At 39.2% G+C, this 18,517-nt stretch overlaps 1 protein-coding gene and 1 long non-coding RNA gene across 4 annotated transcripts in view; one reads left to right on the top strand and one right to left on the bottom strand.

Moving 5' to 3' along the window:
* The window catches only part of CHL1 (cell adhesion molecule L1 like), a 98,463-nt gene that overhangs the window by 52,539 nt on the left and 27,407 nt on the right, over positions 1-18,517 (top strand). For all 3 annotated transcript variants that reach the window (XM_040246388.1, XM_040246386.1, XM_040246387.1), the window contains 6 exons: positions 676-842; positions 5,175-5,340; positions 11,483-11,607; positions 15,814-15,915; positions 16,084-16,281; positions 17,632-17,702. In XM_040246388.1, coding sequence (XP_040102322.1) covers positions 676-842; positions 5,175-5,340; positions 11,483-11,607; positions 15,814-15,915; positions 16,084-16,281; positions 17,632-17,702 — 829 coding nt within the window. The remainder of the gene's footprint in view (positions 1-675; positions 843-5,174; positions 5,341-11,482; positions 11,608-15,813; positions 15,916-16,083; positions 16,282-17,631; positions 17,703-18,517) is intronic.
* Positions 1-18,517, bottom strand: part of LOC120867932 — a 383,141-nt gene that overhangs the window by 49,009 nt on the left and 315,615 nt on the right. The window lies entirely within an intron of this gene.

The following is an 18,517-nucleotide window of genomic DNA, read 5'->3' on the forward strand; positions in this document are numbered from 1 at the left end:
AATGGATGAATGTTGGCGAAAATGACTTTGGGCTGATAAGGGTAAATGTAATCCATGTCCACAGGACAGGGATGTCTTCCTGGCCTATAATATTTCTGAATGACCAATGTTCGCTCTGGACAGCCGGAGGTTCAGAAGGTTCATTATCTCTTTCAATTACTAGCTTTCCCATTTAGTACCCCGCAGCAATGATTAACTAAAGAGTTCACCATCAATAAGGCAGAAACAATTTATTAAACTCTGAGGACAGATGCAAAGTGGTACTGAGAGCTATTATAAATATAGCAGAGGCACAGAGCTCAGACTCAAATTTCCTCCAGTTACAGTCTATTCGGGCAGGTAAGATATACACTTACCACCTATTACCAACAAAATAAAAAATTGTAAGGACTTCCCTGGTGGTCCAGTGGTTGAGATCTGTACTCCCAATGCAGGGGGCCCAGGTTCAATGCCTGGTCAGGGAACTAGATCCCACGTGCCACAACTAAGACCCAGCAACCCAGTACAACCAAATACATAATATTTTAAAGAATTGTTAAGTATAATGGAAAATCTTGTAAGGTTTGCTAAGTTTGTGAAGACGGGATAAGATTGAATGACACCAGTGGCCAGTTTGAAAAAAAGAGATACGATTCACTCATAGCCCGAATTAATTCATGCTTTCTATGTCCATAGGCAGAAAGTGGAAGAAGCAAAACCTCTCGATGGCAGAAGGTATCATGTCCATGAGAATGGCACATTACAGATCACTGAGACCACCGAAGAAGATGCTGGTTCCTACTCTTGTTGGGTAGAAAATGCGAAAGGAAAAACAGCAGTCACAGCCAATCTGGATATCAGAAGTAATTTTATTTTGATTTTACTTTGCATAAACGGTCACACAGCTTCAGTTTTCCATGTTCCCTAGATCAGATTTCATCTAAAAGACCATCACAAGAATTAGAGGCTATGTCAGTGATGTGTCCATAGCTTTATACAATTATAAGAGAGAGCTGGGTGTTCTTGGTGATGGATGACCAGCAACACTTTAAAATCCCCTATTTTGGTGTATTTCTGTAACTGTTTTTTTCAGTAACCAACTCAGTGAAATGTCATCAGTATTCAACTCTTAAAACTAAAAATTTCACAAATAAATTCATAAGGGATCGTTTTGTAAAGACTACGGCATGACAGAATGGCAAAGGTTTTCGTCCTGTTTTTAAATTATAAACACCTTTGTGTTTTTTCTCTTGTCCAAGCAACCTATTTTATTTCTAAGTACTCACAAAACTTAAGTATGTGCCAAAATATATCAGTGTCCCAAAGAGGAGCATCTCTGCACCTAGACTCAGGCTAATTGGAACCCAGACCCACAGGCATCATCAATATTTTGATTTTAAAATTGCTCAGAGAACCCTTTTCAGGGAAACACAGAGAACAGTGGCTCAATGTTAAAGAATCTGCCTGCCAGTGGAGGAGACTGCCTGGAGAATTCCATGGACAGAGAAACCTGGCAGGCTATAATCCATGGGGTCACAAGGAGTCAGACATGACTGAGCTCGCACATACGTGTGTACAGTAAATGTAGGGAGGACTTGTGTTTCTTGTGGCAGGTCCCTGTCATGACCAGCTACTACCTACCTCTTCTTAGGTGCCTGGGTGCATATTTGTGTAATCATCTGTGTTAAGTGTTACCTTAGCATTTCTCTCTCTTTCACACACACACACACATATTCCTTTTCTTCTCTTATTCTGTCATTGCTTCTTGGCTGGCTTATATTTTCTTACCTTTTCATTTTGCATTTTGTTTTCTATTTATTATAGCCAATTAACAAACAATGTTGTTATAATTTCAGATGAATAGTGGAGGGAGTAACCCATACATATACATGTATCCATTCTCCTCCAAATTCCCTCCCATCCAGATTGCCATACAACATTGAGCAGAGTTCCCTGTGCTAGACAGTCGGTCCTTGTTGATTACCTGTTTTAAATAGCAGTGTGTACATGTCCACCCTAAACTCCATAACTAACCCCCCATCCTTCCCGCCAGCAACCATAGACTCATTCTGTGAGTCTGTTTCTGTTTTGTAAGTAAGTTCATTTGTTTTTAGATTCCACATATAAGGGGTGTCACACGATACTACTTCTCTGTCTGACTGGTTTCACTTAGTATGACACTCTCTAGGTCCATCCATATCATATTCTTTTATTCTTTCCTTGTATTTTTTTTTTTCTGTACCCAAAGTTACCCAACCTGCCAACCCCATGGACTATATTTTTAAGGGACATTAATGTTCTGTGATGTGAACTTATATTGGGTATCTCTCTGCATTTTCAAATGATATATACAATTTTTTAAATACTCTGATAATGTCAATGAAGATAATTCTTTTTACACTTTATTTGTTGTTGTTGTTTAGTCACTAAGTTGTGTCCAGTTCTTTTGCAATCTCATGAACTGTTGCCTGCCCAGGTCCTCCGTCCATGGGATTTCCAAGGATACGGGAGTGGGTAACCATTTCCTCCTCCAGGAGATCTTCCCAACTGACGGATCAAACCTGCATCTCCTGCATTGCAAGCAGATTCTTTAGCACTGAAACTGGGGAGCCCTTTATACATTATAAAACCTGAATCAAAGTTGAGCAGCTCTGCCAGGTGAAAGGTAATGAGAGTGAAGTCTGGAATCCAAAGAAACCTTAACCTCCCTACTGTCCAACACAGTGCTTGGCTCAAAGTGGACCTCGAAACTGCTAGTGGCCAGAGAGAAGGCCAAGTTCATAAACTTTTTGGTCTGTTCTAATGTCCATTGTATATGTAAGGGGTATATAGGAACCATATCCATGAGAGTTAAGGGCATATTTTTTTTAACCCAACAACAATTTAAAAGCATCATGATAAAGTGGGCTTTATCCCAGGGACACACGATTCTTCAATATAAGCAAGTCAATCAGTGCAATACACCACATTAAGGGGGTAATTGTTACAAATGAAAAAAGAATGTCAAGAATGGAGTTGATTAAGAGGCTATACAGCAGAGTGATTAAAAGCATGAGGTTTTTTTTTTTTTCCCTAAAGTCTCAATTCATCCCACCTTCATCTTCTCCCACATAGTCCAAAAGTCTGTTCTTCACATCTGTGTCTCTTTTGATGCCTTGCATATGGGATGGTCATTACCATCTTTCTAAATTCCATATATATGCGTTAATATACTGTATTGTTTCTCTTTCTGACTTAATTCACTCTGTATAATAGACTCCAGTTTCATCTACCTCATTATAAGATTCCATTGTGAATATATACAGCTTCCTTATCCATTCGTCTGCCAATGGACATCTAGGTTGTTTCCATGTCCTAGCTATTGTAAATGGTGCTGCAATGAACATTGGGATACATGTGTCTCTTTCAATTCTGGTTTCCTTGGTGTGTATGTCCAGCAGTGGGATTGCTGGGTCATATGTCAGTTCAATTTCCCTTTTTTTAAGGAATCTCCACACTGTTCTTCATAGTGACTCTACCAGTTTGCATTCCCACCTACAGTGTAAGAGGGTTCCCTTTTCTCCACGCCCTCCCCAGCATTCATGGCTTATAGACTTTTTGATGGTAGCTATCCCGACTGGCATGAGATGATACCTCATTGTGATTTTGAATTGCATTTCTCTAATAATGAATGATGTTGAGCATCTTTTCATGTGTTTATTAGCCATGAAAGCATGAGTTTTGGTCTCTTCCAGTCTTGAGTTCAAATTATAGTTCAGTCCCTTATTAATTAGAAAATATTAGTATTATTACTTAATTTCATTTTAGCCTTTATCTTCTCTGTAAGGCAAAGATATTGTCAAAGAATTGTTATAATTATAAAATGTCACAATGAAAGTGAACTTTAGAGTCTTGTTAAACAAGTGCTTATCATACAGTATTGGTTATCATTCAGTAGATTTCTGACTTTCAAATTAGGAATAGGATGTTTAGTAATTTACTTGGAATTAATTCAGTTTGATAAGCTCTTCAAATTTTGTGTTTGGGATATCAAATAATTAATATTACTAACACTTTCACATTTTAATCAGCTTTTTGAGTAACACATAGATAGCAAATACTAGGGCATGATTGTGAAATTGGAAGTCAGCCTTATTATGGTCCCTAGGAGTAAGGATTATATGTTTGGAACAATGATAATAAAACATTTTTTAATATAGCCATGGTACCAATGTTTGAGCTTTATAGTATTGATATTACTACTTTATTTTAAAAATGTGACTCACTGTAACTCATTCAACAAATACGTATTGAGTACCTACTGTATACAGGCTCCCTTCTGGGTTCTGTGAACACTTGAATGTAGTAACATAATAGATACAGCCTCTGCCTTCATGGGGCTTGTGTTCACATTCCACACCTTCGTGTAGTTTGTTCATCTGTGCATAGGCTGCACCATTTAACCTCAGATTTGAGCTAATAATAAGCATGATAATAGGAAATTATTTGAATTTCTTCTTTTCTTTATGGCATTTTTATCACATATCCAGAGCACTAGAAGGAGAATTTATATTATTTTCAACATCTGGATGCATTTGCTTCCTTGCTTTCTTCTTATTCCCTTTGTCGAGGAAGTAAAAAGGGATAGTGCTATTAAATAAAACTTCCACTGAGGTGCCCTGGCCGGGATGGAACAAAATTAGTATTGATATGTGATGTTAAGAATTGAAAGTGTGATAAATAGTGCATGAAAATTTGACAATAACTGTTGACCATTTTGGTTGATTAAATGACAGGCACTTGACAATAATCTCACCCCTGCCAACTTGTTGATAACTTAAGTGTTCACTGAGAGTTCAGTTGGTAAAGAATCCCCCTGTAATACAGGAAACCCTGGTTCAATTCCTGGGTCGGGAAGATCCCTGGAGAAGGGATAGGCTACCCACTCCAGTTTTCTTGGGCTTCCCTTGTGGCTCACCTGGTGAAGAATCTGCCTGCAATGCAGGAGACCTGGGTTTGATCCCTGGGTTGGGAAGATCCCCTGGAGAAGGGAAAGGCTACCCACTCCAGTATTCTGGCCTGGGGAATTCCATGGACTGTATAGTCCATGGGGTTGCAAGGAGTCAGACACGACTGTGAGTGACTTTTACTTTCACTTTGACAGTAACATAAGCTGTTCTGTACTTCTGACTAGTATCTTTGTTTTATAAAAACAGATGCTACAAACCTTAGAGTTTCTCCCAAGAATCCTCGGGTCCCCAAATCACATACACTGGAATTACACTGTGAGAGCAAATGTGACTCACATCTGAAATACAGTTTGAAGTTGTCCTGGAGTAAAGATGGAGAAGCCTTTGAGATTAACGGCACCGAGGATGGCAGGTAAATACACCATTACCATATCTCATGATATTGGCTTGGGATTAAACCTTGCATTTGAAAGAAAAATAGTGGTAAAAGTATTTACACTGCATTAAGATATAAAAACTGATTATTACATTTCAGTCTTTAAGGCAATATTTAAAAGGTCATATAATGTACTACTTTCACTTTGCCCTCAAACACTGGTCTTTTCATTTTTACTAGCTGTAATTCATATAAGAGATTCCCTGGTGGCTCAGATGGTAAAGCATCTGTCTACAATGCCGGAGACCCATGTTCAGTCCCTGGGTTTGGAAGATCTCCTGGAGAAGGAAATGACAACCCAGTCCAGTGTTCTTGCCTAGAAAATCCCATGGATGGAGGAGCCTGATAGGCTACAGTCCATGAGGTCGCAGAGAATCGGACACGACTGAGCGACTTCACTTTCATATAATGTGTACCATTCTGTAAGGACAGGAAATGTCCTGTTATTATACTTGTGCACGGGCTTGGGTGCTCACCAAGTCGTGGCAAGACTGGAGGAGTTAGGCCTAAGGGCGCTGCTTCCTGAGCTTTTGGGTTCTCAGTGGTGTGGTCCTGCAGCTGCAGTTCACATGGCTGATATTGCTGCTGCCTTCACTGCCCCCTCAGCCCATTGGTGCTCCTGGTGACCCCAACACTGACAGTTCTGACTTGTGCCAGAGTCTCTGTCTGCTCACAGGGCCCTGGTAGCTCAGACAGCAAAGAATCTGCCTGTGATGCAGGAGACCTGAGTTCGATCCCTCGGTCAGGAAGATTCCCCTGGAGAAGGGAATGGAAACCCACTCCAGTATTCTTAACTGGAGAATCCCATGGACAGAGGAGTCTGATGGACTGCAATCCATGGGCTCGCAAAGAGTCGGACACAACTGAGTGACTCACACGGCCCCAGAGGAGGAGCTGGTGTCCTGTCCCTTCTCCCTCCCAGTCTCACAGGAGTCTATGTCACGGGCAGAACCTAAATCATATCTTGAACCCTTCGCATTAATTAAGTGTGGACAAGTACATTTTTGAGCCATCCACTTTCATTGTAGATAATATATAAAAATAGAGAAGAGAATATAGAATAATGTATGAATAGATGCTGACTAGTTCTAAACATTATTAAGTACTTCTAAGAAAATATTATTTACTGAATACTTATGCTGTCTTTTGAAAGCAGAGGACAGTTCTCCTTTCTTTTGCATTGTTGCTGAGTTAGGTATTAAGCAGTGACCGTGTCTGATCCAAGTCTCACCTGCAGGCTTATTTGGTTATCCATCATTCTGAATGTCTAACTCTGAAGATCCTTAGATAGGACTTGCTTTTCTACACGAGGTGGTGGCAATGTCATTATTAAGAACACGGGCTCTGGAGCCCAGAGGCCTGGCTTGGAATCCTAGCATTCTCACTTACTGGGTTTGTGACCTTAGGCAAGGTGCCTAACTTTTTCTGTATTTTTAAACTTCTTATTGAAGTAAAATTTTTACAGTGTTATTTTCTGCTATACAGCAAAGTGAATCAGCCATCCATCTACATATATCCCATCTGTATTTTTTCCTTCCTTCCCATTAGGTCGCCACAGAGCAGTAAGTAGAGTTCCCTGTGCTGCCCAGTAGGCTCTCATTAGGTATCTGTTTTACACGCAGTACTGAATACACATCGGCCCCAGTTTCCCAGTTCATCCCACCACAATGCCACGTTTGTATCCACACATTTGTTCTCTACATCTGTCTCTATTTCTGTTTTGCAAATAGGTTCATCTATACCAATTTTTTTCTATATTCCAATACATGTGTTAGTATTTCTGACTGACTTTACTCTGTACGAGAGTCTCTAGGTTCATCCACATCTCTGCAAATGGCACCGTTGCTTTCCTATTTATGGCTGAGTTTATTCCATTGTGAATACGTGGCACATCTTCTGCATCCATTCCTCTCTCGGTGAACGTTAAGCTTGCTTCCATGTCCGAGCTGTTGTAAATAGTGCTGCAATGAACACTGGGGTTCGTGGACTATCTTTTGGAATTACACTTTTCTCTGAGTTGCCTAACTTTTCTGTGCCTTAGTTTTATATTCTATAACATAGTTTAGTTCAAAAAAGTTTTTCAGGGTAAGTTCATCATAGGATTATTGTGCATTAACACCAAGTACTAGAATATACTCACTACACAGTCCAGGTTAGTTGTAATGATCCATTCTACTCATTTCTCCAGTACTCTTGTCTCCTTTCTGTTACCTGGTTGGTCTCCTTTGGTATTTGTGAGTGTGTGTGCTACCTCTCTCTAAAGGTATTGATTGGTCTTAGCCTAGGTACTTAATTTATTCTATTGCATCTCTTCTGTAAATGTAATGTTTGTGGAAAGACAGCATACGTACTGCAACCAGTTGTCAGGGGCATAAAAGAAGAATAGCGTTGATACCTAATAGGCTACCCACTGCAGCAGAGATCTTCAGCCTTTGGTTAGGTGTCAGTCGATTCATCAGCTGCTCAGATATCCCCAAATTCTCCCTCTGTTTTCACTGTCTAGTTGTCTGGGATCCTCCATATAATCTCTGGGTTATAGCTGAGAAGGAAATCAGCCTCACGGCTTGTTGGTGATGTTACCCGCATATTTAGGCCCTGAATCCAGACATTCGAAACAGCCTCTTTCTGTGACTCAGTTTTACAGCTTCTGCAGGATGCTGGCTCTGGCTATCTGGTCACCTAAGTAGTGGAGATATTCTTCTAGTTTTCTTTAAATACGGGTAGGGGGAAGGACAATAACCTTAACATAGAAGGGATATCTGGGGTGGGAAGGGCTGGGAGTGACTGTTGCTGGCTAGTCTTGACTGGAGACAGGAGCAGGCGTGAAATTTTAGCAAGAAGTTGAGATCACAGGTGTCCACTAAATTTCTGTAGAACCATTAGTAGGCGCCTCTCTCCCACTTCTGCTGGGGTGCCTTTTCGTCACTAGGATGGGAGTCAGAGCTTTTTACCTAGAAAGTGGTTAAATTTCTGATCCAAAGACACATGGGGGGGGGGGGAAAGAAGTGAAAATACCTGCTTCTCTTTCTTCCTGCCTCCTGTCACATACAGGGGTGTGATGAGTGTTGAAAACTGCCACCCTGGGCCTTTATACCTGCTGGATGCCTCATGTTATTTTAGTGCCTCTCATCCTTGCTTTCTCTTGATTATCCTCACAACAAACCTGTTAGGAAGGCTGGAATGATCTCAAGGGATTTTCTGTGGATTTCTATCCTGCAGGAGGCTCTAGACAATACACTGTTGTTAACATCGAAAAATGAAGTGGAAAATGGATGTGACATCAAACCATTTGTAACATTTTGACTGTGCTTAACAAATGTAATGCAGACTATCATGACGACAGAGTGAAGGGCTGCCCTGCAGGGGAGACCGCAGCGGGGTTTGGGATGTGTCTATATGTCTGTGGATAGGAGGATGAGACGGAAAAGATGTCAAGAGCACAAGTGGGAAGGCTTTACCTTGGCATCGTGGAAGGGGTACTTTTTCCCCTTAAAAATTGCAGCAAATGAATGGGGTAGAACTTAATGACTGGAAGATAAGAATTCAGAGCTATAAGGCATTAAATTAGGCAGAGATTATAAGGACAGAAGGGTCCCTTCCTAAGAAATGAAGAACTAAGGTAGTTTGTTCAAGCAGAAAGGCAGAAGGAATGGGGATTTGGGGACATTAAGAAATGTGATGAGTTATGAGCCAACAATGAATTAAATCAATTTGATTAATATTATTAGTCACACTTTCTGAGCACGTACTAAGCCAGGCTCTGTACACCAATCATTTTGTGTGTTTTTCCCTCATTTACTTCCTGAAGAGAAAGAAAATATTGTTATACCCATTTCTTAGATAACATGAATTAGGCTCCAAGTTTTGTTCAGGATTGCACAGTCATAGTTGGAGCCTCAAACATAGGTCCCCAAAGAGAGAACCATGTAGTCATGTTGTCTGGAGTGAAGTTTGGCTGTTACACAGACAGACTGGAACAAGAAAACAGTGGAGGTTAACATGGGTTGGGGACTAGCAAGCTAGATGTTTCAGATGAGGGAGGTAAGACATTGCAGGTGATGGTAAGGTTCTCAAGGAAGATAATTAAACAGGTAAAAACAGGAGGAAAGACTAGGCGGGACAGAGATGAAGATGAAACCAGAGAGCAGCTTCTATAAGTAGAGTAGAATCCATTTTTAAAATGTATAATATACTTAACAAATGTAATGAAAGGACTTCTTCAAGCAGAATACAGTTGACCTCTGATGGAAACATAAGAGAGACCTAAAGTGTTGTGTTCTTATGCACTGAGAAATTGGACCTATTTCTTATTTCTGCACTGCAGAGTGCATCCTTGCTAACACAAATAGTCAAATTTTGATGTGAGCGAGAATTTCCTAGTTATCTTGTTCAAATGCAGAGGCCCTTGCCCTGTTCCTAGAAGTTCTGAATCAGAACCTGGACTGAGGCCAATGCCTGGCATTTTAATAACCTCCCTTGGTACAGCATAGCTACCACATTTCAAGAACCAGTGGGTCATTCTACCTTGATTAAAAATAGGCACATTTCTGAGTTCTTAAAACACAGAGCGTTACAGAAAAGTTGCCCTTTCTTTCTGGCCTGAAGCAGCCACGCACTAAGGGATAAATCTTGGCCAAAAGATTGTATATTTCAGGCTATATTTCGGCTTCTCTGGGCCCTCGTGGATGTGCAGGGCTCAAACAGCCCTCCTGAAGAGGTTATTAAATCATATTTCTTCATCTAAGCAGGTAAACTTTTCAAGGTTGTAAGTTTATGTAATATTCTGATATTTGTACCAAATGGACACATAGCTAACATGAACTGAGAAACTGATTTATGTCAAAGTTTCTTCATTAGAATTATAGTGAGTTTCTTGACTAGCAATAACAGGTAGTATCAATTGGCAAATTGTTCAGTTATTGGCATAAAGCTAAGGGGCTGACGTTGTCTATCATCAAAGGGAAGAACCATATTTAACTTTACTACACTTTTAAGTGGCTTTTTTAAACTCAGAATTTTAAACAGTTTATATGAGTTTTATATTTTTAAAAAATTATGTAAGATTTTTCTCTCCTTCTCCACAAGGAAGACATTGTTTATTTCAACCAAATAACAAACTGCTGTAAACATATCTCAAATTTAGTGGAACTTTATTTAAAAAAAATGACTTGAATAACTAGGCTAATAATACATAGACATAGAATAAAAGGTATAATATATTTTAAAAAATCATGTAAACTCAATTAAAAACTGGCAAATGGCACCCCACTCCAGTAATCTTGCCTGGAAAATCCCATGGATGGAGGAGCCTGGGGGGCTGCAGTCCATGGGGTCACTAAGAGTCAGACATGACTGAGCGACTTCACTTTCACTTTTTACTTTCATGCATTGGAGAAGGCAATGGCACCCCACCCCAGTACTCTTGCCTGGAGAATCCCAGGGATGGGGAAGCCTGGTGGGCTGCCGTCTATGGGGTCGCACAGAGTCGGACATGACTGCAGCGACGCAGCAGCAAAGCATCAAATAATTTCCAAAAAGAAGTCCTACTCTGCCATCTAGTGTTCAAATGAGTCAGAGTTTAATTTGTATCAGATCTTAATGTGCATTCTATGTGGGAGGTTGGAAGGATGGAGAAAAGAGAAAGTTGTCAAAGATAGATTACCACACTTCAACTGAGATATCCTGGCTCTGTAGAACTGAGGTGTGATTCAGGAATCCATCTTTGTAAGAAGCACCCTAGTTGATCCTGTGTAGGTGGTTTCCCAAATGTGCATTACGAATTATTCAAATGTATCCTAATTATTGTACAGTCTTTAGACATACCAGGCAAGACAGTTTCATCACTGACCCGTGAATCACAGATGGTTGGAGTTCATAAATTAAAAACAAACCTGATCCCTTTCATGACTTGTAGACATTTTTGTGCGTTTTAATAATGTTTTATCCCCAGTTTTCAACTATTGAATTCTCCAATAAAATGCATTATGTGACAGGCTTTTTAAAAAAAAAATTCTTCCTTGAAATATTTTCCATGGGGAATATTTATTTTCGACAGGATTACACATTTTTTGTTTCTATTATTTTCATCCTCATCACAGACTCACTTTTTTCCTGGTAGGATAATTATTGATGGAGCTAATCTGACAATATCTAATGTCACCATGGAAGATGAAGGTATATACTCATGTTCAGCTCACACTGCTCTGGATAGCATTGCTGATATGACGCAAGTAACTGTCCTTGGTAAGTGTACTAACTAATAGAGAAATCTTTGTTCATTTTTTTCTCTATTACTGATTAAATTCACTGTTCTTGGCAATTAAGCCAATGATTATTAAGCCTGTGCATGTTTGTTAGTTTGAATTTTTCAATTAGTTACCCTACTTTCAAATGCTTTTACCTTTTCTTATTCTAAAGAAGTTAAGTAATGCTTAATTTCTTTTTTCTGCTTGGGTACTGTTGCCAGAAGCAGTGGGAGGTAGGTGATGCTATCAGCAGAAAGAAAACTGAAGTATGCTTGAGTTCCTAGGACCCTTGAGCTGTATGCAGAGAAATGTGGCTGAGGGATAGAGGTGGGCTAATGTGGAGAGGTCAGGCGGGGGTCCAGTGGTGATTAAACAGTGGTCCTGATCTAAACCAGAGGCCGGACCGAGCTCAATTCCCAGGGCCCCATTCAGAAGGAGAGGGAGGGACTTGAAGGGTTCTTATGCAGAGAAAGGCTTCTGATTTTTTTTTTTTAAATAATAATTCTAATTAGAAAGCAATGTGCATGCCCCTTTGGCATAATCAGTGCAATTATGCTTGCAGTCATCCACGTTTACAGCTTGTAGACTGCTGGATAGCTCTCCTAGTTTCCCTTCTGGATTCGGTCTCACCTGCTCTCTGGATCTGGAAAACAGTGGCCGTTGATAAACCGCTTACCCTCAAGCTTTCATTTGCTTCGGCCGGTGGGGGGCCATGGCAGGGGAGGTGGTGGGTGGAGGGTGTGTCCTCCGGATACCGCCTCCCTGCAGGCTGGTTGTGTGTCTCTGCCATAGTCATCTATGCTCTGAGAGGCTTTGTCCACACAGCTCTCCCTGGTGGAATTCTAGTAACTGCCTGTGCCCCGCCCCCCACCCCTCACCCCAGATACTCTGCTCATATCTTTTGAGTCTTTATTACAAACTCATTGAATCACCTTAAGTTGTGTGAACTGTTTACTTTTTGCTGGGAGCCTGACAAAGACATTTTTCAGTTCAGTTCAGTTGCTCAGTCATGTCCGACTCTTTGCGACCCCCTGAATCGCAGCACGCCAGGCCTCCCTGTCCATCACCAACTCCCGGGGTTCCCTCAGACTCACGTCCATCGAGTCAGTGATGCCATCCAGCCATCTCATCCTCTATCGGCCCTTTCTCCTCCTGCCCCCAATCCCTCCCAGCATCAGAGTCTTTTCCAATGAGTCAACTCTTCGCATGAGATGGCCAAAGTACTGGAGTTTCAGCTCCAGCATCATTCCTTCCAAAGAAATCCCAGGGCTGATCTCCTTCAGAATGGACTGGTTGGATCTCCTTGCAGTCCAGGGGACTCTCAAGAGTCTTCTCCAACACCACAGTTCAAAAGCATCAATTCTTCAGCACTCAGCCTTCTTCACAGTCCAACTCTCACATCCATACATGACTACTGGAAAAACCATAGCCTTGATTAGACGGACCTTAGTCGGCAAAGTAATGTCTCTGCTTTTGAATATACTATCTAGGTTGGTCATAACTTTTCTTCCAAGGAGTAAACATCTTTTAATTTTAGTTTTCTCTTATTACTGTATTTCAGTGGCTAGCACTTAGTTTTCCTTTAGCTTGCTGACAGTCCTTAAAAGTGGTTTGGTGAGACAAAGTGTTAATCACTCAATCATGTCCAACTCTTTGCGACCCCATAGACTGTAGCCCGCCAGGATCCTCTGTCCATGGAATTCTCCAGGCAAGAATACTGAGTGGGTTGCCATTCCCTTCTCCAGGGGATCTTCCCGACCCAGGGATCAAACCCACATCTCCTGCATTGCAGGCAGGTTTTTTAGTGTCTTAAGCCACCACGGAAGTATCTTAAATGCCTTGACCATGTATCTAGAGAAATCCTTACTATTAACAGGCATTTGTATCCTTAGCACTCTGGTCACTGGGATTCACAGGGAGGTTGCCTCCCCTGGGTACAGAACGAGAGGAAAAAATCCAGTCCCTCTTGAGGTAGGCTGGTGGAAAATGAGTAAAGAGGCTGGATCTTTACTAGTGAAGCCAATGACCACTTTATTTCAAGTGAGATAAATGACCATCATGTTTCAAGTGAAACAAATGACCACCTAAAAATCCCCCAAAATGTTCGGCTTTTACCTATCAGATGATAGGTGGTATGGACTTGGTTCAAAAGAAACCTTTTTAGGAGATGTATTTCAGCTACTTCAGGGAACTAAAAGCAGAAAGGTTCAGTCCTTAGTAATCATTGCAGTAAGTGATTCACCGGATAAAATGGTTAAAATTCAGGTAGACTGGAGTTTGTGCCAGGTACAATTTTAAATGTCAATGTCAGGATCCATGGGCTTTGCCCTCAAGTATTTTGAGCAATGGCAAAGAGACTGGTGTCCCTACCACCTGATACATGCCACGTAAATTTTCTTGTGAAATTTGATATGTCAGTCCTGTAATTAGGCTGCCATCTTCTTGAACTATTAAAGTTTGATAACTTTAAATAGTGACTATATGTACTATTTATTGATGAAGCAATTGCCAGATGTTTTTAGAATGAAAATAAAATAATGAATATTTAATGAGATAGGGGGCATCCTCTTACCACTTCTTGGAGTTTATACCCTCTTTTTTCAGGTCAGTCTCTGATTTTAAGAAGCATATCCCCATAGCTGACAGTAACAAATGTCAAATCCATGTATAGTTTCTAAAAGACTCTCTTTCCTGGAAAGTAGTTTTTTAAAGCATATGGTTGACCCTTTTCAATCAGAAGTTACTTTCAAAAACCCTGCCAGAAGCATCCTTTAAGAGCAACATTCTTTTAGGTCTCAATTGCAGTCCATCTATCGTAGTTCTATGTGATTCTCAGCAAGAGCAGATTTTAATATCAGACAAAACAGGCTGCACTGGTTGTTTCAAGAAATTTGAGAAATAGTAGACTTAGTAAGTGCTGAAGACAAGCTTAAATTCTCTGAGTTCAGATATCCTCAAGCCTGTGGAGGAAATCAATTCTTATTTAGGGCTCTACAGTAAATTATCATTTAGGATTCTACAGTGTGAACGTAGTCACTGACCACATTTTAAAAATAAACATGCTGTCTCCTGAAGTGAAAAGACAATGTTTGTCAGTATAAATTCCCAACAGTTGTTAAATACAGGGATAATGGATGTTTTTCCCCACTTGGAGACGAAAGCTCGCCTAAGAAGGTGTCATTAGATATGACTTTGTCTCCTCTGAAAAAATGTGTTCTTGAATTTACGAGAGAAGTGAAACCAAATTTTAGAAGTCAGGATCATTAGTGATACATTTTTTTTTTCTTTTACTGTTCCTTTTATGTTCAAAGTACCAGAAACTTCCGTGTCTTTAACACGCTTAAAATTTGTCATTGCTTACTCAGGTTTCTAGTCTCTGTCACAACATTTATCAGCTCAGTATCTTCTTCCAATATAAATCCCTTTCCTACTCTTCTTTAGAACTCCAGGTATGATATACTGATAATTCATTGTTATAAATGAAAAAATCCAAAGCATGTTGAAAAGAAAGCCTAAATTCATGTTCTTATTTTCCTGTACTTATAGGACCTAAGTTTATGATTCTAATATGAGAATTACATGCATGATTTACATGATAATACACTGTTTACTTAGTCACAAAACATTTATGTGCAAGGCACTGGGGATGTAAAGATGAATAAAGTATGGTTACTACTCTGGAAGACCTGTTTAGTCCCATACAAGAGATGAACTAAGCATATAAATAAGTGTATGCTGCTAAGTCACTTAGGTCATGTCCAACTCTGTGTGACCCCATAGACGGCAGCCCACCAGGCTCCCCCGTCCCTCGGATTCTCCAGGCAAGAACACTGGAGTGGGTTGCCATTTCCTTCTCCAATGCATGAAAGTGAAAAGTGAAAGTGAAGTCGCTCAGTTGTGTCCGACCCTCAGCGACCCCATGGACTGCAGCCCACCCGGCTCCTCTGTCCATGGGATTTTCCAGGAGTGGGGTGCCATTGCCTTAGTAGTCATAGTAAAGGGAGGTAATACTTACAGTTGGGAACAGATGTGGATGAACCTGCATTTAGAATAGAACCAGAAGGTCAGGTGAGATTTGGCAGGTCAGAGTGGAGACAGGGGCATGGAGGGGAAGCAGAGGATTGCAGTGTGCCTGAGTGAGGAAGTGGGATTGACAAGGCAATGATCTGCCTTTTCCTTACCTTTATTTTTCATTATTAATCAGATGTTCCGGATCCACCAGAAAACCTTCACTTGTCGGAAAGACAGAACAGAAGTGTTCGACTGACATGGGAGGCTGGCGATGACCACAATAGCAATATCAGTGGTAGGGAAGACTTGGGGTAGCTGTGCTCTCCAGAGTTAATATTAAAGCCATTGGTGCATGAGTGGATTATCCATAAAACATCCTTTAAAACATATTATATATAAACCTTAGTATAACTTAAACATTCTCAGTCTCTTCTAATGTGTTTTTCTGTGTTCCCACTGCCAGAGTACATTGTAGAATTTGAAGGAAACAAAGAGGAGCCTGGAAGGTGGGAAGAACTGACTCGAGTCCAAGGAAAGGAAACAACAGTCGTGCTGTCTTTGGCTCCGTATGTGAGATACCAGTTCAGGGTCATAGCCATGAATGAAGTTGGGAGAAGCCAGCCTAGCCACCCATCAGGCCATCATGAAACACCCCCAGCAGGTATGGATGCTCACACCTCAAGTTTCTAACAAAATATTTTAGTTTGCCGCATCCTTGAACATCTTTTAAGAAAAAGGATTGATGCCATGGTGTAGGATTTTAGATTTCCTCCAGTAGAGAACTAACAACACAGAAAATAGTCAAAGGACATCAGTCTTGTAAGTTGTATATAAATGTTTGAGGAACATGAACAAGCATTATTCTGAGTAATTTCTGATAGCTGAGTATTATGTTAAAATCAGATACCATAAATAAGTTGTAAACTAGAGTTCAATGTATATTAAAGTCAACGTTCTCTTTATTTTTCTCATTTCAACTTTCTGAAGTAAAACGCTTGACATGTTATAGATAGTGCATTCAATTTTTACTGCATGTAATGCCATTTTATGCATTTAGTGTATTTTTTATATCTCAATAGTTAAGTAGATATCTAAGATCTACCTAAAATCTCAAGATGCTTTAAAAAAATTCTCAAGAACCAACATGCTGTAATATATACAGAATTCAAAATATAATATTGTAAACGTGAGCCTTATATAATGTTATAAACCAATAAATCAAAATATTGACAGTGCTGAAATTTGTATTCCTGAATTGGGAATGATTAACAATGTGGTCATAGCATGGTATTTTTTCCCTCTCTGTCTGAAATAAATATGCTAGGATACAATTCCCTTTGGGGATTGAGAAAATATAAGCAGAGATAATAATCAGGTACTTGTATGATTTTAGTATAAGTTCATCTTGGCACTAAATTGCATACTTAACCCTTCTTATAAAATAGATTCATCCAAATATATTTCATGGGGGCATTACCTGCTGTTTCCTATTTGATGCCCCTAAAACTTAGCTGTTGATATTAATATATGACCTTTAATTTTATTCATGTAGAGGCAAACATTCATATCACATTTCTAACAATAATTCTAAAAGAAAAAGTAAAGCAGATTTAAAACTAAAATGTATATTTAAATAGTGTGTTTAGAATTTTAAGAGCAGGTTTAAAATGAAGACAGGTAAATTAAACCTTCTATTCTCCAATGACTAATAATTATATCAATCCATGAATATGATTTTACTCCTTATATATATATATATAAAACATGCTTTATGTGAGGTGAGATGTGTTAACTATTTTGATCATTTCATAATATGTATAAATATAATATGTGAAATATTTACATTCTAAAATCATTATATAAAAGTCCTGTGAATCTTTTTACAAACTGGGCCAGATATAAATAAATATAATCAAAGTTATATAAAAATCTGTTTTTTATGGGCAAAGGGATGATATATCTATAGATCATACAATGAGGAAAAGTAATTTTCATATTTATAATTTTTCAGCTCCAGACAAAAATCCACAAAACATAAGAGTTCAAGCTTCTCAACCCAAGGAAATGATTATCAAATGGGAGGTGAGGATTCTTTATGTTTTACTTATTACCTTTGCGTTCTTTTTACTTTTTTTAGGTCCACATCCTAAGTATAATAATAGAACAATATCTTTCAAGAACACATGAAACTATTTATATATTTTATAAATATATTTTATTTATAAGTTTTAAAAAGTCATTGTGATTAGAGTGTTGTAAAATAGAGTTTAACTGTGGTAGATAATTTAAGAAAGTTTTTACAGGCTGATTTCATTATAATCGATCCCCCAAAGTTTATGATTCCTAATATTTTTATTAGCAATATTCTTAATCCTCTCCCATTCAAAAAAAAAAACAAACCTATTGATAATCTTTCACTGTCTTTTGGTACATGGCCAATAAAGATTAAGCGTATCAAAAGTATGACCCCCTAAGGAACAGTCACTGCTTACTAAGCACTATTAGGCATTCTGTATACTCATATCAAATTCTGAGACCAATGTTGTGAAGAGAGGATCATTAATACTGTATCCTAGATACAGAAAGGGTCCACGGATAGACTGGCCCATCACTATACAATTAGAAATCAACAAAACTAGGATTTCCACATGAATATCTTTGAACTTCAGACTCTACTCATTTTCTCTTTTATATATATATAGAAGTTACTAAAATAGACTTTCCCCTTTGAATTTTGCACAGAAGTTTGTATCTGCTCAGATGACTTTAATTTGTTTTAATGCCATTTCTAAATTTCTTCTGTAACAGTGGAAGATGTTACACTCCTCTATTTTGATATGTTTCATGAACAAGTATTTTAACTTACTTGAAAGTAGGTTACCATTTAGCGATTCTAA

Source organism: Oryx dammah, unplaced genomic scaffold (assembly GCF_014754425.2).
Source record: "Oryx dammah isolate SB20612 unplaced genomic scaffold, SCBI_Odam_1.1 HiC_scaffold_9, whole genome shotgun sequence".
NCBI lineage: Eukaryota > Metazoa > Chordata > Mammalia > Artiodactyla > Bovidae > Oryx > Oryx dammah.